Consider the following 22,677-nt stretch of genomic DNA (forward strand, 5'->3'; position numbering starts at 1 on the left):
CCGGAGTAGTTAACAACTTGCTTTCTTTAGTTTAGGTACAATTTAATTTTCGTGTGCAAGTGGTAAGTCTTTATGTATGTCATGTAATTCTTTTGGATATTCTAGGTCTACTTCAAATATGTATCCATATGCAGATTTATCTGTAATTTCACTCACTTTTGTACAACCAAAAGAAACTGTATTATCCCATTCAAATCCACCATAAGGTAAATATTGACTCATTGTGTAACATCATAATCTTTGAATATTTTTCATTTACTTTTGTATATCTTTTACAACATTAAAATATTCCTCCTCTTATTCCTTTTTTAACCATTAAAATCATACCATAATCACATAATAAATCAAGTTGTTCTTTAGTCATTTTTATCATTGCACCCCACAATAAACCAGGTGCAGTAAAATACCAAGATGGATGTAAATCATAAGCATTTATGTAACTTTTTATAAAACTTTTAGACACATCAGCCAATAACAATACATCAAGTTTAAGATTCAGATTTTGATGTTCACTAGTATTTTTTATATTAAATTTTTCCAAAACTATTTGTACATGCAAATAATCTTCATCACTTACTTCATAGTCATTCAGTTTACTGTTAAGTTCTTTCTTTGCTTGTAATAGTGTCTCTTCAAATTTCTCCCAAGAATACAATTAATCATATTGCTAAACATCTTTTCTGATCACTAAATTGAATAATTCTTCTGGGTAAAATTTTCTAATGTTTTCCATTTGACCTCTCTTTAAATTTGATCAAGGGTGTGTGTGTTGTTCTTAGCATAAGTTAGTTTAAGTAGTGTGTAAGACTAGGAACTGATGACCTCAGCAGTATGGTCCCTTAGAAATTCACACACATTTTAACATTTGAACATCTCAATTATGAGGTATTAACTCTATCTCTTTTTTATTATAACCAAGATCTTTTGCCAGTGGATGTGAATCATATCCTGAGAGATTTTTTTGCTTTTCGGTCAGGAGTCTTCTGACTGTTTGATGTGAGCCACCACGAATTTTTCTTCTGTGCCAACCTCTTCATCCAGAGTAGCACTTAAAACCGATGTCCCCAATTTTTTGCTGGATGTATTCCAATCTCTGTCTTCCTCTACAGTTTTTACCCTCTTCAACTCCCTCTAGTACCACTGAAGTCATTCACTCATGTCTTAACTGACGTCCTACTATCCTGTCCCTTCTCCCTCTCAGTGTTATCTGCACGTTCCCTCTGATTTTGTACAGAATCTTCTCATTTCTTACCTTATCTGTTCACCTAATTTACAACATTCCTCTGGTGCATCACATCTCAAATTCTTCGATTCTCTTCTGTTCCAATTTCCCCAAAGTCCATGTTTCACTGCCATACAATGCTGTACTCGAGACATACATTCTCAGAAATTTCTTCCGTAAATTAAGCCCTATGTTTGAGAGTAGTAGACATCTCTTGGCCAGAAATGTCATTTTTGCCATTGTTGGTCTTCTTTTGGTAGAAACGCCAGGTTATCTGAGGGCACTTAAATGATTCTTCCTGGACTCAGGTAGGCGCGCCAACCCTGGATCGAATCCGCCTGATGGATTAATGACGAGAGCTGGCTAGGTTGGATGTGTTTTTAGGCAGTTTTCCATATCCCAATTAGTGAATTTTGGGCTAGTCCCCATGTCCCGCCATAGTTACACGACTTGCAGACATTTTAATATGACTGCACTATTTCATGGCTTCCGCTAGACGCAGACAGTTGAGATACACTAATTCTGTCCTGAGGGGTACAGTGTGGCGACAGGAAGGACATCCAACCACACTCCAAGATTAGCATTGCCAAATACATAGTAACAAGGCCGACCCCACTTTGAAGTGGGACAAAGGCCCATGAAAATGAAGAATGGGTCTGCTTTTAATTCTCTGCTTCCTCCATCCATCAGTCGTTATTTTACTGCCTAGGTATCAGATCTTCTTAGCATCATTTACTTCATGACCATTAGCCCTGATGAAAAGTTTCTTACTGTTCTCATTTCTGCTACTTCTCATTATTTTCGTCTTTCTTGGAATTACTCTCGATTCATATTGTGTACTCATTAGATTGTGCATTCCATTTAGCAGATCATGTATTTCTTCTTCACTTTCAGTCAGGATAGCAATTTCACCAGTGAATCGTAGCATTGACATCCTTTCACCTTGAATTTTAATTCCACTCCTGAACCTTTCTTTTGTTTCCATCATTGCTTTTTCGACGTACTGATTAAACAGTAGGGGTGAATGACTACATCCCTGTCTTATCCCCATTTTAATCTGAAAAATTCGTTCTTGGTCGTCCACTCTTATTATTCCCTCTTGGCTGATGTTCCTATTGTATATTACATGTCTCTGCCCTTAGCTTACCCCTATTTTTCTCATAGTTTCGAACATCCTGCACCATTTTACATTGTTGAACTCTTTTTCCAGACCGACAAATCCTATGAATGTCTCTTGATTTTTCTTTAGTCTTGCTTCCATTATCAACTGCAGTATCAGGATTGCCTCTCTCATACCTTACCTTTGCCTTTTCTGAAGCCAAACTGATCACCATCTCGCACATCCAAAATTTTTTTCTCCATTCTTCTGTATATTATTCTTTAAGCGACTTGGATGTGTGAGCTGTTAAGCTGATTGTGTGATAATTCTCGCACTTGTCAGCTCTTTCGGTCTTAGGAATTGTGTGAATGATATTTTTCTAAAGTCAAACAGTGTGTCGCCAGGCTCATACCTTCTACACACTAACGTGAATAGTGGTTTTGTTGACACATCTGCCAATGATTTTAGAAATTCTGTTGGAATGTTACCTGTTCCTTCTCCCTTATTTGATCTTAAGCCCTCTAAAGCTCTTTTAAATTCTGATTCTAAATTTGGATCCCCCGTATCTTCTAAATCGATTCCTGTTTCTTCTTCTATCAGGTCAGACAAATCTTCTCCCTCATAGAGGCTTTCAACGTAATCTTTTCACCTATCTGCTCTTTCTCTGCATTTAACAGTGGAATTCCCGTTGCACTCTGAATGTTACCACCCTTGCTTTTTAATGTCATCAAAGGTTCCTTTGACATTCTTGTAGGCTGAGTCAGTCCTTCCAACAATCATTTCTTTTTCGATTTCTTCACATTTTTTGTGCAGCCATTTCGTTTTATATTCTCGGCACTTCCTATTTATTTCATTCCTCAGCGACTCGGATTTCTGCATTCCTCAGTTTCCTGGAACATTTTTGTTCTTCCTGCTTTCATCGATCAACCGACGTTCTTTTTCTTCTGTTACCCATGGTTTCTTCGCAGTTACCTTCTTTGTACGTATGTTTTTCTTTCCAACTTCTGTGATGCCGCTTTTTAGAGAGGTCGATTCCTCTTCAACTGTACTATCCACTGAGGTATTCCTTATTGCTGTATCTATAGTCTTAGAGAACTTCAAGCATATCTCGTCATTCCTTAGTACTTCTGTATCCCACTTCTTTGCATATTGATTCTTCCTGGTTAATGTCGTAAACTTCAGCCTACTCTTCATCACTACTATACTGTGATCTGAGTCCATATCTGCTTCTGGTTATGTCTTGCAATCCAGTGTCTGATTTCGAAATCTCTGTGTGACCAGGATCTAATCTGACTGAAATCTTCTCATATCACCTTGCCTTTTCCAAGTATGTCTCCTCATCTTGTGATGCTTGAAAAGAGTATTTGCTATTACTAACTGAAATTTATTGCAGAACTCAGTCTCTCTCCTCTTTCATTCTGTGTACCAAGTCTATATTCTTCTGTAAACGTTTCTTCCATTCCTTCCACTACAACTGCATTCCAGTCTCCTATGACTATTAGATTTCCATCTCCATTTATATACTGTATTATCTTTTCAATATCCTCGTATACTTTCTCTATATCTTTATCTTCATCTTCATCTTCATCTTGCAACATTGGCATGTATACCTGAACTATCGTTTTCGGTGTAGGTTTGCTTTTGATTCTGATAAGAAGAATCCTATCACTGAACTGTTGACAGTAACACAGCCTGTGCCCTACCTTCCTATTCATAACGAATCCAACTCCTGTTATTCCATTTTCTATTGCTGTTGATATTCCCCTATTATCATGTGACCAAAAATCCTTATCTTCTTTGCATTTCACTTCAATAACCCCAGTATATCTAGACTGAACCTTCCAATTTCCCTTTTCAGATTTTCTAATTTCCCTACCATGTTTAAGCTTCTGATATTCAATGCCTCGACTCAGAGAACCTTATCTTTTGTTGAATATTCAGTCTTTTTCTCATGATCACCTGCCCCTTGGCAGTTCTCTCCCCGAGACCTGAATGGGAGACTATTCCGGAATACTTCGCCAATGGAGAGATCATGACACGTTATCAGTTACAGGTCACATGTACTGTGGATACATGTTCATGCCTTTAATGTAGTAGTCTCCATTGCCTTCTGCAACCTCACACTGTTCATCATTACTGATTCTTCTGCCTTTAGGGGAGTTCTTCACTCCTAGGACAAGACAGTGCCCTGACCCCTCTATCGGTTCCTCTGCCATGTTTGGCAAGCCAATTGAAAGAATGAGGGTGACGTCTTGTGCCAGAAGTCTTCAGTAGCCAATGTTGATTATTAATCAAAATATAAGCAGTGGCAGTTTTGGAACCGAGGTCTGGGAAAGTTTTGCTTACTAATCAAAGATACTATTCTAGACTGCAAGTGAAATTCCTTGGGATGTTATGTAAACAAATTGGTACAAACCTCAGTTGTGTCAATTTTAAATGACGATTACTACATAACAGATTAATAAATGTTCCAGTTAAATGATCATTATGGCGAACCTTTTTACTTTTCTGTAATAAAAACCTTTACACACTTTACAAATTTTTTATCCTGCATATTATGAATGCTCTTCAGTCGTTAGTGGTTTCATTTGTTAAAGTTTAGAAAATTTCTACTAATATCTTCTACTTCTTGTTTTATACATTCAATAAATTTTTTATGATTTTTTGATCCTCTGTATACAACTGGATCATATAAAGTCCAATAATGTACTTGATATAATAACAGAATCCCGTTGGTTCATGCTTTTGATAGTTCATTATGAATGAATTTTCTGGTTTTGGTTGACAGTTAACAGTTTTCAATAGACAACTTTCAAAATCTGCATAAATAACAAATGGCACCTTTCGTGTTTGTTGACGATTTTTAAAATGTAGATATGAACCTTTTTCTGGCATTTCTCCTTTTGATGGCTTGTTAACTAACCAGTTTGATGTGTGATTATTTAATTTTTCTTTCCTACTGAAATGAAGTGAACACAAATCAGAAATAAATTTTACTGTTCCATGTTTATTAATGTGACTCAAAATGATATAGATAATTTTTTTATTTAACAATAGTGTGAATTATTTCCATTATTGACATTAGGAGATTCACATGTTCCTCCTTCTCATATTTCGTAACTTTTAATGGATAGACTTGATATTTTTCACCAGACGAATAGACATTGACAGGTATATCAATTTTAGTCTCAATTATCAACCACTACATTAAATGAAAATTTTCAAGATCAACATCATATTTCTGTATTTTGTAACTCATACTGCATTTTTATCTACAGGACATAATGCAGATTTTATGGAGAATTATAATATTTTTGATTATTTTTTTCATTAATACCTGCATTTTTTAAAAATTTTGTCTCATAGTTCACTGTAAGAAGATCCTGTGTGAAACACATCTGTTACATCCTAGCTATAAATCAATAATTCTATGCAGTATACATCCTGATCCAGCAGCCTGAAAATCATTCATTTTTGTTAAAATATTTTGCTTACCATAGTTAAATTTTTTATTTAACGATATTTCAATTGTGATTCTATATTTTACTTTCTGTGAATGAATTTCATAATATTTTTAATTGCCTACCTTTTGTACTTCATATTCTTTACAAAATTTTTAGTTTGTTATCTGTAGGCAAGCCCTTCATCAATAGGACCATCATTAACTATTTTTCTGTTTTTCCGTTTGTTTCTCAAAGACATTGTTAGAAAATGGAAATATATTTCAATGGTTTATCTTCTTTAGTTTCGACAGTTTCATCATCAAATCGAGGCAACCGTTTCCAAAGAGTTTCATCTTGCATCAGCTGAAGCAGACTTAACTCTGTGTCTTGATGTCTCTTTATAAATATGATTAAATCAGATTTCTTTAATTTGCTATCATGTCTTAATTTATTTTTTCACAATAATCACGAAGTTGAAGAGCTGTTGATTTCACAATTTTAGTTTTCTATTTATTGAAAATAAAATATATTTCTAAAAGAAATTGCTTTCAAAATTCGACCAGAAAGAATTTTTATTTAATAGGTATTTGAAAGTTAAGTATTTTTTATATTTATTATTATGGTTATCTTTATGTGATGGTTTTCAGTAAAAACAATTTATATCTTCAATTTCTTGACGAACTACATTTCTTTGTCGATGTATCAATTTCACATTTTTCATTATTATTCATCGATGACAATATTTTCGAATGTTCTTCACTAGGAATTAGATGGAAATGATTTTATAATAATATCTAGAATTTTTTTCCACATACACAAAAAATTCATTTTCTGTTGAACACTTGTACATGGTATTTATTTACACATTGTCTGTCCATCGTTCTGAAACCACATTGGTTTATTTTTGTAAATCAAAATTATCAATTGACTTCTCAGTGTTACAGTATTTACACTGTTTAATTTAAGAGCTTCCATTTCTATAAAAAATTTATTAGATTTTTTAAAAATTTCTAATTTTTGTACTGTATTTTTCAATATATTTATTGTCTTAGGAACTAATCTCAAAAATGAGATCCACAGAAAGTGTAGAATGGTTATGCATTGATGGCTAGAGGTCAAATATAAAGATATAAAGGCTTATCTCACTAGGGGTAAGATAGATGCTGCCTACAGGAAAATTAAAGAGACCTTTGGAGAAAAGAGAACCACTTGTATGAATATCAGGAGCTCAGATGGAAACCCACTTCTAAGCAAATAAGGGAAAGCAGAAAGGTGGAAGGTGTATAAGGAGGGTCTATACAAGGGTGACATACTTGAGGACAATATTATGGAAATGGAAGAGGATGGGAGTGACGATACTGCGTGAAGAGTTTGAAAGAGCACTGAAACACCTGAGTCAAAACAAGGTCCCAAGAGTAGATAACATTCCATTAGAACTACTGACGGCCTTGCGAGAGCCAGTCCTGACAAAACTCTACCATCTGGTGAACAAGATGTATAAGACAGGCGAAATACCCTCACACTTCAAGAAGAATATAATAATTCCAATGCCAAAGAAAACAAGTGCTGACATATGTGAAAATTACCGAACAATCAGTTTAATAAGTCATGAATGAAAAAACTAACACGAATTCATTACAGACGAATGGAAAAACTGGTAGAAGCCAACTTCGGGGAACCTTATCTTAGAAGCTAGATTAAGGATAGGGAAACCTATGTTTCTAGCATTTGTAGACTTAGAGAAAGCTTTTGATAATGTTGACTGGAATAGTCTCTTTCAAATTCTGAGGGTGGCAGGGGTAAAATACAGAGAGTGAAAGGCTATTTACAATTTGTACAGACACCAGATGGTAGTTATAAGACTCGAGGGACATGAAAGGGAAGCAGTGATTGGGAAGGGAGTGAGATGGGGTTGTAGCCTATCCCCAATGTTATTCAATCAGTATATTGAGCAAGTAGTAGAGGAAACAAAAGAAAAATTCGGAGTAGGTATTAAAATCCATGGAGAATTAAAAAAAACTTTGAAGTTCGCCGATGACATTGTAATTCTGTCAGAAACAGCAAAGGACTTGGAAGAGCAGTTGAACAGAATGGACAGTGTCTTGAAAGATGGATATAAGATGAATATCAACAAATGCAAAACGAGGATAATGGAATGTAGACGAATTAAGTCAGGTGGTGTTGAGGGAATTAGATTAGGAAATGAGACGCTTAAGTAGAAAAGGAGTTTTGCTATTTGTGGAACAAAACAACTGATGATGGTCGAAATAGAGAGGACACAAAATGTAGACTGGCAATGGCAAGGAAAGCGTTTCTGAAGAAGAGAAATTTGTTAACATAGAGTATAGATTTAAGCTTCAGGAAGTCGTTTCTGAAAGTATTTTTATGGAGCGTAGCCATGTATGGAAGTGAAAAATGGACGATAACTAGTTTGGATAAGAAGAGAATATAAGCTTGCAAAATGTGGTGCTACAGAAGAATGCTGAAGATTAGATGGGTAGATCATATAACTAATGAGGAGGTATTGAAAAGGATTGGGGAGAAGAGAAATTTGTGGCACAACTTGACTGGAAGAAGGGATCAGTTGGTAGGACATGTTCTGGGGCTTCAAGGGATCGCAAGTTTAGCATTGGAGGGCAGTGTGGAGGGTAAAAATCGTAGAGGGAGACCAAGAGATGAATACACTAAGCATATTGAGAAGAATGAAGGTTGTAGTAAGTACGGGGAGATGAAGCTTGCACAAGATAGATTAGAATGGAGAGCTGCATCAAACCAGTCTCAGGACTGAAGACCACAACAACAACAACAGGATCTATCTCTGCTGATTTATTACAATCAATACCAAATAAAGATAAATCAGTTGTACCACCATTAATTAATTTTTAGTTAATTCATTATATTCATAAAAAGTAACATCCTCAAAAAATACAATAGCTCATTATCACATCTCAGTGCAGAATTTAATCCTGTAAGTAAACTTGGAAATTGTCTAGTTATAATTCCTCGTGATGTATGTTTAACATGACAAGTCATCTAACTCTACATATGAATTTTCTTTAGAGAGTAAAAATATTCTATTGCACTATTAAAAAAAATACACAATCTCATACTAGTTATTGACTTTGGATATTTAGAGTTTAATTTTAAATTTATCATATATATCATATTGTCAACAAATAACATAACATCACTATTCACTCTTTGATAAAATCCATCTATGTTTTGTAAATCTTGTGGTAATGGTGTTAATCAATTACTTATTAATTGTGTATTCACATCATAACATACCCACACTCACTTCTTACAAAAAGTGAATAAAATTTTATTTACAAGTAATTTGTGACCAATTTATTAATTTCACATAGTGCTTCAACTGATTTATTTCTATTGTCCAGTAGTACAATTTTATATGTTATATTTTGGTATAGTTAGTTGTGTTTTTTTTACAATACATACTTGACGTACCATTGATGTCTTCTTCAAAAATTCTAACTTCTAAATGTGTACATTATAGTATGGATTTATTGCTGATTCATAAACATATGAATGATCTAAATCTAATAATTGACTAATTTCAAAAACTAAAACTTCAGCTAAATTTGTGTTATGTTTCAGTGTGTTATTGTCAATTTCTAAGTATTCCAGTTCATTGTCATTAACATGTATTTCAACTGATTTTTATTCATATTTGGAAAAAATGCAGGACCTAACACATTTCCATCCCAATGTAGATCCTTTGGGCAACGGTGAGCATATATTTCACTTTTATATAATCGTCTTTTATTGAAAATTAAAATATCAGGGTTATTCTTATAAAGAAGAAATCTGATAGCAATATATTTTTCCCTCAAATGAAATGTTTTTTCTGTTACTTCTATTACATTTTAGTTGCTCCTGTTTAGAGCTACTTTTTATTCTTTTATTCCATTAATATATGCATATATCATGACCAAACGAATCTCTTACACCACACCATAGTCATAAACTTGGAAGTTTCCTCACTTAACTCATTAGTTGTTTCAAGATTGTATTTGTACTGAAGTAACATTAAATCCTCTGTGAATACATTGTCACTCTTTTGAGTAAGTTTTCTATCATCATGAATATTTAAGTATTCAGAATCAAACAAAAATTTTACAGCTTTATTCTTTTCAGCAGACATTGATATTATAAGTAACAAAAGTAGAAATGTCTTCATTTTCTTACACTTAAAATAGTGTAAGATTAATCTAAAATCAAACATCCACATTTTATATTAACAAATCTTCATTGGCATCTGGTTTATATATAATTCTTATTAAGAAATATAAAAATCTAACAAATAGGTATGATAATAAAGGGAGTCAGTCACTGATCTCATTAACAACCAGGACACTTATAATAATTTTTTTTATTGTCATCAGTCTACTGACTGGTTTGATGCGGCCCGCCACGAATTCCTTTCCTGTGCTAACCTCTTCATCTCAGAGTAGCACTTGCAACCTACGTCCTCAATTATTTGCTTGACGTATTCCAATCTCTGTCTTCCTCTACAGTTTTTGCCCTCTACAGCTCCCTCTAGTACCATGGAAGTCATTCCCTCATGTCTTAGCAGATGTCCTATCATCCTGTCCCTTCTCCTTATCAGTGTTTTCCACATATTCCTTTCCTCTCCGATTCTGCGTAGAACCTCCTCATTCCTTACCTTATCAGTCCACCTAATTTTCAACATTCGTCTATAGATAGCACCACATCTCAAAAGCTTCGATTCTCTTCTGTTCCGGTTTTCCCACAGTCCATGTTTCACTACCATACAATGCTGTACTCCAGACGGACATCCTCAGAAATTTCTTCCTCAAATTAAGGCTGGTATTTGATATTAGTAGACTTCTCTTGGCCAGAAATGCCTGTTTTGCCATAGCGAGTCTGCTTTTGATGTCCTCCTTGCTCCGTCCGTCATTGGTTATTTTATTGCCTAGGTAGCAGAATTCCTTAACTTCATTGACTTCGTGACCATCAATCCTGATGTTAAGTTTCTCGCTGTTCTCATTTCTACTACTTCTCATTACCTTCGTCTTTCTCCAATTTACTCTCAAACCATACTGTGTACTCGTTAGAGCGTTCATTCCGTTCAGCAGATCATTTAATTCTTCTTCACTTTCACTCAGGATAGCAATGTCATCAGTGAATCGTTTCATGATAACCTTTCACCATGTATTTTAATTCCACTCCTGAACCTTTCTTTTATTTCCATCATTGCTTCCTCGATGTACAGATTGAAGAGTAGGGGCGACAGGCTACAGCCTTCTCTTACTCCCTTCTTAACACGAGCACTTCGTTCTTGATCGTCCACTCTTATTATTCCCTCTTGGTTGTTGTACATATTGTATATGACCTGTGTCTCCATATAGCTTACCCCTACTATTTCAGAATCTTGAAGAGCTTGCACCATTTTATATTGTCGAACGCTTTTTCCAGATCGACAAATCCTATGAACGTGTCTTGATTTTTCTTTAGCCTTGCTTCCATTATTAGCCGTAACGTCAGAATTGACTCTCTCGTGCCTTTATTTTTCCTAAAGCCAAACTCATCGTCACCTAGCGCACTCTCAATTTTCTTTTCCATTCTTCTGTATATTATTCTTGTAAGCAGCTACGATGCATGAGCTGTTAAGCTGATTGTGCGATAATTCTCGCACTTGTCAGCTCTTGCCGTCTTCGGAATTGTGTGGATGATGCTTTTCCGAAAGTCAGATGGTATGTCGCCAGACTCAAATATTCTACACACCAACATGAATAATCGTTTTGTTGCCACTTCTCCCAATGATTTTAGAAATTCTGATGGAATGTTATCTATCCCTTCTGCCTTATTTGACCGTAAGTCCTCCAAAGCTCTTTTAAATTCCGATTCTAATACTGGTGTCCCTATCTCTTCTAAATCGACTCCTGTTTCTTCTTCTATCACATCAGACAAATCTTAACCCTCATAGAGGCTTTCAATGTATTCTTTCCACCTATCTGCTCTCTCCTCTGCATTTAACAGTGGGATTCCCGTTGCACCCTTGATGTTACCACCGTTGCTTTTAATGTCACCAAAGGTTGTTTTGACTTTCCTGTATGCTGAGTCTGTCCTTCCGACAATCATATCTTTTTCGATGTCTTCACATTTTTCCTGCAGCCATTTCGTCTTAGCTTCCCTGCACTTCCTATTTATTTCATTCCTCAGCGACTTGTATTTCTGTATTCCTGATTTTCCCGGAACATATTTGTACTTGCTCCTTTCATCAATCAACTGAAGTATTTCTTCTGTTACCCATGGTTTCTTCGAAGCTACCTTCTTTGTACCTATGTTTTCCTTCCCAACTTCTGCGATGGTCCTTTTTAGAGATGTCCATTCCTCTTCAACTGTACTGCATACTGCGCTATTCCTTATTGCTGTATCTATAGAGTTAGAGAACTTCAAACGTATCTCATCATTCCTTAGATCTTCCGTACCCCACTTCTTTGCGTATTGATTCTTCCTGACTAATGTCTTGAACTTCAGCCTACTCTTCATCACTACTATATTGTGATCTGAGTCTATATCTGCTCCTGGGTACGCCTTACAATCCAATATCTGATTTCGGGATCTCTGTCTGACCATGATGTAATCTAATTGAAATCTTCCCGTATCTCCCGGCCTTTTCCAAGTATACATCCTCCTCTTGTGATTCTTGAACAGGGTATTCGCTATTACTAGCTGAAACTTGTTACACAACTCAATTAGTCTTTCTCCTCTTTCATTCCTTGTCACAAGCCCATATTCTCCTGTAACCTTTTCTTCTACTCCTTCCCCTACAACTGCATTCCAGTCGCCCATGACTATTAGATTTTCGTCCCCCTTTACATACTGCATTACCCTTTCAATATCCTCATACACTTTCTCTATCTGTTCATCTTCAGCTTGCGACGTCGGCATGTATACCTGAACTACCGTTGTTGGTGTTGGTCTGCTGTCGATTCTGATTAGAACAACCCGGTCACTGAACTGTTCACAGTAACACACCCTCTGCCCTACCTTCCTATTCATAATGAATCCTACACCTGTTATACCATTTTCTGCTGCTGTTGATGTTACCCCATAATCATCTGACCAGAAATCCTTGTCTTCCTTCCACTTCACTTCACTGACCGCTACTATATCTAGATTGAGCCTTTGCATTTCCCTTCTCAGATTGTCTAGTTTCCCTGCCATGTTCAAGCTTCTGACATTCCACGCCCCGACTCGTAGAATGTTATCTTTCTGTTGATTATTCAATCTTTTTCTCATGGTAACCTCCCCCTTGGCAGTCCCCTCCCAGAGATCCGAATGGGGGACTATTCCGGAATCTTTTGCCAATGGAGAGATCATCATGACACTTCTTCAACTACAGGCCACATGTCCTGTGGATACACGTTACGTGTCTTTAATGCAGTGGTTTCCATTGCCTTCTGCATCCTCATGTCGTTGATCATTGCTGATTCTTCCCTCTTTAGGGGCAATTTCCCACCCTAGGACAAGAGAGTGCCCTGAACCTCTATCCGCTCCTCCGCCCTCTTTGACAAGGCCGTTGGCAGAATGAGGCTGACTTCTTATGTCAGAAGTCTTCGGCCACCAATCCTGATTATTTATCAAAATTTAGGCAGTGGCAGGGATCGAGCCCGGGACCGAAGACGTTTTTGATTATGAATCAAAGACGCTACCCCTAGACCACGGGTGTAAGAGAGTGTTAATGATTATTAATGAAAATAATGTTCCTATTTGTAAGGAAACTTAATATTTTATTTTTTTTCATAAATGTATAGATATTCATTCGATCTAATACCAAAGATTATTGTGAAAAATATTTAATACTGACAGACAAGAGAAGAGTTACACTCTTTGCTTATTAGTTTTAGTAATAGTGACCTTTTGTTGTTCTTATGTCCTAGTGATAAGACATGCTGTGTAATGACTAGTAAAATTGTGCTAAATAATGAAAAAACTGCTGAAACGAAGCGACTTTCTTACTTACTATACCATGGATCCCAGCTTCTGTAACTCTGAAACATAATTATTATTTTAGTTTAGTGTGGAGAATTTAGATGTAGGCAATGATCCTTATGACAGATCAACTCAACAATAGATGTACATGAATGTGTTCATCTCTTTCCCTTAATAGCCACCAATATCAATTTCAATATTTATGTCATATTTGCCATGACATTCAAAATATGCAATATTTTCTCTTTTAGATGAATAAATGCATTTTTTCCACAATTCTTTTTATGTAGGCCACAGAGGATGATAGTTGTTAGAATTTATGTGCCTCTATACTGATCATACATTCATATACATTTGAGTGTAGGAATGTAAAAATATAAAAAACAGTGATACATACCAAATATATGGCATCCTGTCAATGTAATCGTATTCTTAATGACTCAATAGTAGCGGTTGAAGACACTTTTCTGCAAATGACTCACAAGAATATTCTTAATAGTATGTTATCTTTTAAGTTAGCCTGACACAGATCAGTAATTAATAAACTAGCTCAGTTCTCAGGGTAGTAATGTAATCGTCAATGATGAATTGTCCTTTCCTTCTTTACCCAACACCACAGATATTCTTCCAGGATTATGAGAAGTTGTCTGCTCATTGCACCAGAGAACATTTCACAAGTCTGTTCGATGTAAACTACTGCAATAAGTAACTGAATATCGTGGTTTCGTCTCGATTCCCCAGTATAAGATAACAAGAGTAGCATTTACAAATGAAATCCTATAATGGAACTGGGATCCGCTGATCAGACCTTTTCTGCCTGGGATGTTGTCTCATTACATAAAGAAAAGCTGTAAGTAAAAATTGTTAAATTATTATCAGTGGCTGCCGGGCTTGTATGATCTGAAAGAAAGTTAATTGTCTTAACTGACGACACATCTCGTAGATGAGATAAAAGAAAAATGGTAAAAACTTTCTAATATAGCGCCTAACAATAAAAACTGTTTGTTAAGGCCCATATCTACTTGTGACAATCCAGGTATCAGATTACAAATTAATTGACCGTATACACTAATTCTTTTGACAAAATTACCATTATATTTTTCTAGTTTTAAGTACAATTTACATTATTAGCTGCTACAGCAAGATGAGCTTCACACAAGAACATCCTCTTAGGTCTGAATCCAAGCACATAATATAAGCGATTGATAAAGGAAAGATAATTCATGCATAGAAGCGCAAGGGTCCATGGAATAACTTATCCATTGTAGTTCTATCTCTTCTCCTTGACATAACTTGTCGGTTCTTTATAACGTTTATCACAATGTTTAGTTCACTTTTTTTTAAAATGCAAGACCACCCAGGAGAAACAGTATGGTGTGTACCAATGTAACTATACTTATGACCCATTTACTTTATCACATCAATTTTTACTTTGAACCATTGACTTTCGAATGTATGTGCCCTCTTATTTTGTGTAGTCAGTTGGGCGTATTCCTTAATAATTGTAGTTTTAGTATTCTGTGGCTTAATTTTCACAATTGAACTTTGCCTGTATTGCAATTTCGCTTCAAGCAAAATATCTATTACGAGACATTCATAATATATTTTGTAATGAAAAATTTCGTTATTTATTAATGAATTTGGATTACATTATTTAATTTTAAACTCAAAAAAAGAAGTGTCAAAAATGTAAATGATTGATAACTCATGATGTTGTACCATCAATTCGAAAACATGGAGGATATAAAATGAAATATCAGAAAAAACACCTAGAAAATTTAAATAAAATTAAAGATGATCACATAGACCATTTATTTGAAGCAGTTGATAATGCTTTAAGTATGATAACACAAGAAAGAAACAGAGATATAATCAATTTATTGCCTTATATTGTTCCTGAAACATTTAGTGAAAATATAAGACTGAATTCATTCTTTTAAAATATAATTAAATATAAATGTAATATAATTATTATGTCATAATTTTTATTTTTTCAATTCCTCGTTGTGTATAGTTCACCTTAAATTAAATTTTTAAGCAGTCTTTTAACAGGAAAGAATTTTAGTACACGTATACAAGAGTAATAATTGGATATGACACTTTAGGATGGTTAAAGGAGGATTCTCTAAGACATTGTTTACTTCATTAATTTGAAAATATAATATAGCTTGTTGTGTTTCATAGCAGTTTTGAAGAAAATTCCCATTTCGAAAATTACCTTATATATTTGCAATGGCTAGTAAGTGGTCTGGGAAATACGTGTTAGTTTCACCAAATTATTACAAAGCGTAAAAAAAAGTTTGATGTTATTTTCCTGAACAGATCCTTGCCAGACAGATATAACTGTTTCTTAGGTTTCCATATTTGCTGATTTTACAGAATTAAACTTAGAGCGTTAGAATGACCTGTCTGTCACCAGACATCTCTGACATACTCCTAATCTCTTGTGGAATGCGATTGCCTCTTTAGTTTACATATTTTACGTTTCTATTTTGTGTTATATCAACACTAATAACATATCACAACACGCAGAACTAATCGGAAAATAATACATAAAATCTTTCAGGGCTCTGATTCAGCCAGTAAATTAATATGTGACCAGTGGCTCCTTTTTTCAACGAATCTCATTGGATCCATTTCCTCTTTTTCGTTGTTTGCTGTTGCTTGCAAACTATAGCATCAGCATCTTAACCTTGTAAAATCACTTTGTGAATTGACAGTTTTCGTCAGTGTTATTGACAGTGCGAGGTCGCTTCAGTATATTGAAGGTTTGACGAACTACCATTGTCAATAAACACTGAACGTGTGCAGCTCCCCTATCTGTGGCATCTTTCTACCTGCTTGGGCGCCCAAGAACCCTGCCTTTGACTGGCCATTCAGCAGCATCAGTGTGCAACTCCACTTGAAGTTTCCAGAGTCTGGGCTCATGGCTGTCAATCACAACTAGTGTAACTTTACAAGCTCTCAGTCTTCGTTAAAGCTTTTTAGTTCCTTCCACTTATCAACGATTATCTTCTGTTCCTACAGTTTCTCAGATGCTGTTTCCTGTACCTGTCATACCTGGTAAGAGCCCAGTGCTGAAGAGCAATGGTACGGTATTGATTGCACAAGTGTTTTGTGACCTAGACTTGTATCTGTCTTAGTGTAAATGTAAGTCCTGTTTCACATGTAATAAACGCCTCATGGTCGTACTCTACACACTGAGACCATCTGTAGCTTCTCTGTTAGTTAACTGAATACGTCATGTAATTTTCAAGAGATATGTCGTGTTTAGTTAAAATTATGTTAGACATAGGTCTCAACTTGGTCATGGGACTCGAGAGGGCTTGAAGTTAGCCTAAAAAGTGGATAACGCAACTCCATCTTACTGGACTGGCGCCCAGCAGTGAACAAGACAAGACCCATCACACTTGTCAGAGAGCACGTGGAACCAATAGTATTGGCAAACTACGAGGTGATCGTTATCCTTCAGTTATTTTCAGATCTGCAGCTTGTAGGAAAGAAAGTTTAAGTGGAAAAGGGCAACTACGTGAACTCTCTGTGATGGGATAAAAATGAGACAATTGTTTAATAAATGGTATTTGGCACGCTCAGCGACACAAAATGACTTACAGCTTCGATAATCACACTTCCCAGCCATTGTGACAGTTTATTTTCGAGTTTCTTCAAGCTTCGTAATCCACGATCTTTTAACGCGTCTGTCGATGGCTATGAAGGAAAAAATCGCAACTTCCTTTGTACAATATCCAAATTAAGTCTTTTTCTACGACAAGGATTGTGGCCTGGTGGTTGCTGTTGGTAGAGACTGGTGTGTAGATTGAAGGTCCGATTTTCAGTGAAGATCTTTGATTTTCCTTGGATGTGCAGCAGGCTTCATATATCGCCATGTCAAGAATTTATCTTTTATTCCATAAAAATAATGCCACGGGATTTTATAATTTCACATGCTAGCAGCATAATAACACTTTTGTCCTGCATGATTCTGAGAAGCCTGAAGACTCATTTAAAAATGGATCATAAGTTCACTGAACTTTTTTTTTTCAAATGGTATGATTATTTCCTGTCATTATACGAGTTTTTGTAGAAATAACTAAATTCATAAATGAACCATTAATATTGTTTCTTTTAGCTCATCTAGGATTTTTTCTGATTATCATTTCGTCCATATTGACACACTGCTGCTAACCTAGGCAGTATCACTAGGTGATGCATAATTTGACTGAAAGACATACACGTCCTTTTCATATGTTGTTTAGAAACAAATGCTACATTGTACATCCTCAGGAAGTGTGTCTATTTGATGGCGCTTTTGAGTATTTGGGTGTTTCAATATTTCTTAACTGTACACTTTTTTTACAGATTCTCACGTATTGTGCTTAATTATAAATTTATTCATTCAAAGTCAGGTAATTTTGATGTAAATTTAATTTCAAATTAATTTTGTTACTTCTGACTTTAGTATGATACATGCCAAAATTTCCATGTGAAGATAATGATGTTAATCAAGTTTTTATTCTCTTGTTATAGTGACAAATATGAGTTTTAACAGTTTTAAATATATACATAAATAATAGTGGTAACATTTCTTTATATCAAATGGACAAGACAACAAGTTCTTAAAAACGTGAAAAACTGAGGATGGTGAGCGCATCTATACTAACAGTAAGTCTTTAAAACTGAAGTGTCTGTCTGTTTGACTTTGTACATACTAATTTCGAAAACTACTAGACGAATTTTCAGGTGTATTCACAGGTAACTTGAGCATAGTTTGGGGCACCGTATAAGCTTTAGTTCACCAGTGTCAGATTATGCAAAATAGATATTGTGATTTAAAGTTTTCGTATATGTCTATTTGTCTCTCTAATATGTAACATGAACACAACTTGGGGCTTTGTTTCATCAAAATCGGACAACGGAAAGAAAAGCAATCTTAACTGAAAGTTTTATCAACACTAACATTATAAGGATGTTAAAGTAGCTCTCTTGCAATTTCACGATTAACCCAATGAACTGATTTCGATAAAATTTGGTATGGACATGGCCTAAATCCTGAAGAAGAACATAGGTTCCTTTAGAAAGTATGTAGTACAAGGCACTTAATGATGCGAAGAATATTACACGAATTAGGAAAAAATATTTAACCTCTGTCAAAGCTATTTACTATTTGACTTTGGATCTTTATCGTAATTTTTGAAAATGCGTTTAATGGTTGATATGTGCAACATGATACGATTCAGAGTAATGGATACAATGCCTATGCAATCATCAGTATGTTTAATTCATAGTTCCACATTTTTGTTGCATAATGTCTGCATTGTGTTATACTACGTAGCTACTTCATTGTGCTTACCTGAAAAGGCAGATACGTGAGGGCTGTTGAAGTCATTGCTTCCTGAGTCACCATTACTCATCATAGAATATTCGAGAGCAGCGACAGGTAGCAGCTAGTATTTTAATAATACAAATTCTTAAAGACGAGTTATTAAAAGTTTCTTAATAATACAGATTCTTAAAGACGAGTTATTAAACAAATGCAAAAATAAATAGGTTATTGGAATATTCAAATTTTATCGGCATAACTTTGGCTGTGTGATAAATGAAAGTAACAAAAGAGTGTTATAACACTCTGAAATAACAGACATACGACTACAGTGAGCATAAAAAATTTTTGTCAACCATTAGTAACATACATACGTCTATATCAAGACAATGCATGAAGTTTGGAAAGACGCCCACGCGACTCACGGCACCAAGAGGCACAACATTCTAAAGCAATGTCAAATCGAAATATTTGCATCAGAATTGGCGCTACAGGATTTTACTTACTTTTTTCTCTGAAACATTTGTATGACGAAAGTACAGTGGTGTCCCTTGCATTGTAACTAAATTGGAATATATTGTGTAGCCCGCAGACTTGGTTTCGCAATGCTACGTGCTTTAAATAAGCGCCATAAAGCATTAAAAAAGACTTCTTCTGTCGTATTTTTATACTGTATCGCTCCGGAGCTAACTTATATACAACCCACCAACATCCGGAACGCACGTGGTGACTCTGGGTGACCTAGACACTGCACTGCACTGACTCTGCTATACCCGCATTATAACTTCACCCTTTTCTGGGAGCGAAGGCATGGATGGAAGCGTAATGACCTCGTGACGGTGCGGAATAATTCAATCGGTTGCCCATCTTAGCTACTAAACACGACCAGCTGCAGCAGCCACCGTGAGTACAAATTGACTCCTGAGTGCTGCCTGCACTGCCAGAATGAGGTGGCTCTTGTTTGCTTTATACCTCTCCTCCCATTGCAGCAACGCTTAAAGTAGGCAGCGATCGAGAGCTTACACTCCTAGCATTTCTTGCAAAAGGGCTAAGTCATACTGTGCTTACAGCATGTGTTCCGATGGAAAATTGACTGTGCTATGTGTAAAAATGTTGTTTTGATCATAGCTCATTTTTGAACATTTTTTATGAAGTTGCAGATTCGATTATTTACTATTGATACTAGTACTTCACCTGCACACGTAGTTTGGATATGGCGATGACGTAGGCACTATGGTTTCCGCGAAAGAGTGTAACTGCATGATGCGCATTATTTACAATTTGGTACGTTATTTTTTCTGCGACGATGACATTTACTAACACGTATGTTTCACATTCTAGGTGATACTTATTTCTTTTCGCAGATTTTGTGATGCCGATATGTATGATCCATGGAAAACTGTTAACAAAGAACTACGTGGGAGAACCAACAGAAGTCGCTGGATGGGGAGTTTTCGATATCGGTAAGTAGCCAGGCGCAAGCCTCTTGCCATTGTTCTGTTACAGCCTTAATGGAAATGTTTCAGCGGTGCCTTTCTAATTTCTGAAGTACATCCGCACTAGTCTTTTCTCAGCTGATGCGACATGATATGCAGGATGGTCAGAAACAGTCTGAAAAGCTTTCGAGGGTTTTGCAAGGTAGGTCGTGCGGAGGAATAATTGTTAAGAAAGAAATTCGATGCGTTGTCACATTTCCGAGTTTACTAGCATTGAACTTAGCTTATCAGGCCGTTGCACGTGCAAATTCAAGTGGCCCGCCACAGAAAGTGTCGCGTAACCAGTTATTCGTTTGTTTACCTAAAACAGAAAAAGAGAGCGATAGAAAAATTGGTCATGAGAGAGTAGTAAGGATCGGACCCGAGCCAAAAGCTGAGCAGTCTCGTGCGCTGCCATTTACGCTATGACGATAACTGACACCAATTGTATCTGGCGGTGCGCCAGATCTGCTCGCTCAACGGCCTGATTGGCTTACTTCAATGGTAATGAGCTCGGAAACGGCGCAACACATCGAATTATTTTCTTTCGCTCGCGCGCGCGCACACACACACACACACACTCACTCAATTAATCACACAACCCCAATTCATTCGACTAAAATTCGAAACGTTTGGGGTTCAAATTCGGTGCTGCCATTCTGATTTCGGTTTCCAATTACCGTTATTAACTTCAGTTTAATGCTGCAATGATTCCTTCATTAAGACCACTTAGCGTTCCACACCACTTATGATCGATGGGGACTCCAGCTATAATGCCCACAATGTCGATCGCGCTGATATTACGGACCGTGCTACCGCAGACGGCGAAAACTCACGTCTGCTCCAAGACAGAAGGATGCTGCAAGCTGCCACTGTTGGCCCAGAACTTCTGTCTCTCTCTGTCTGCGTCCTCGCCACTCAGACCTCCATCCCCGATTTCGCAAGAAATTCTTTTCTACTACGCTTCCCTCAGCCTCCAAAAAATCATAGGTGGAGGGGCTGAATCTGTTGCCATTGCTAACGTGGTGGCCGACAAATAGCACAAAATTTTCGGAAATCTAGGAAAAGAAGGCTAACTCCGCTTCCCCCTCTTATGAATACACCACGCACAATTTCCTTTACGAAGTAGGTACCGGTCTGAAACTGTGTTATCGCCAATAGGTCGTGTCGCCCACATCCTGGTCTGGGTGAACCGACGCAATTTCACTAGCTGAATTCATATCTTGAAGCGAAAAACCGGAGGCTCCAACGGTTTGATTGCTCAAGATGCAAGCACACAGAGTCCTGGTTATCGCACCATTCACCTCCACCAGGGGGTCGCGGGACGCGTGTGGCGCCACACCTACACCCCCCTGCTCCCCGTCGGTGCCTGTCGCATACACACAAGAGGAAGTAGTGTGATGCATTCAGATGACGCTACCTGAGTTAGTCTTTCTACAAGGGGGCATGGTGGAAGCGAAGCGGTAACCTTTGCCTACTTCTCTGTCGCTACAGTAGGATGCTTAGCCCATTCCCTGACTCGATGTGAAGCTTTACTCTTCCATTGCACGGACCACAGACGACGAACTAAGAATGGAAAAATATGCTGACCTTAAGAATGAATCGATATCGCATAACGATCTGTAATGGTTATGTCACAATTCGTTTCCCCAGTTCTCTAGCACACACTCCATGTAGCTCTGTATGCGACTCGTCATGATTTTAGAGACAGGCATGTGAACCAGGCCATGGTTAAATTTACTAACCAAATTAACAGCTGTTGATCTGGTACATAGGCTACCCCCATTCCAGCTTTCGGCCGATTACCCACATTGCTCCAGGCTGCTTCACTAACTGTTGATCTGGTACACACGCTACCCCCATTCCAGCTTTCAGCCGATTTCCCACGTTGCTCCAGGCTGCTTCCACATTTCCATCTCAAAAACACATAATACAAAATTTACACATCCAGTATTATCATCCATTTCCACGGAAGCGGTTTCCCAAATTGCTCCAGGCTGCTTCCCCATTTCCACTTCGAAAACACAGAAAAAATTTACTCATTCGATATTATCATACCTTTCCACGGATGCGGAGTTGTGATTAATTAGACCTACAGAGTACGAAGGGGCCATTGTTTTAAATAAATGCTAAAAATG

The 22,677-nt window shown here is 36.6% G+C and overlaps 1 protein-coding gene across 2 annotated transcripts in view; it reads left to right on the forward strand.

The window, feature by feature from the left end:
* The window catches only part of LOC126336639 (spaetzle-processing enzyme-like), a 183,168-nt gene that overhangs the window by 144,471 nt on the left and 16,020 nt on the right, over positions 1-22,677 (forward strand). For both annotated transcript variants that reach the window (XM_050000598.1, XM_050000683.1), the window contains one exon: positions 20,429-20,527. In XM_050000598.1, the coding sequence (XP_049856555.1) occupies positions 20,429-20,527 (99 nt within the window). The remainder of the gene's footprint in view (positions 1-20,428; positions 20,528-22,677) is intronic.

The sequence above is a fragment of the Schistocerca gregaria genome, chromosome 1, assembly GCF_023897955.1.
Source record: "Schistocerca gregaria isolate iqSchGreg1 chromosome 1, iqSchGreg1.2, whole genome shotgun sequence".
Taxonomy (NCBI): Eukaryota; Metazoa; Arthropoda; class Insecta; order Orthoptera; family Acrididae; genus Schistocerca; species Schistocerca gregaria.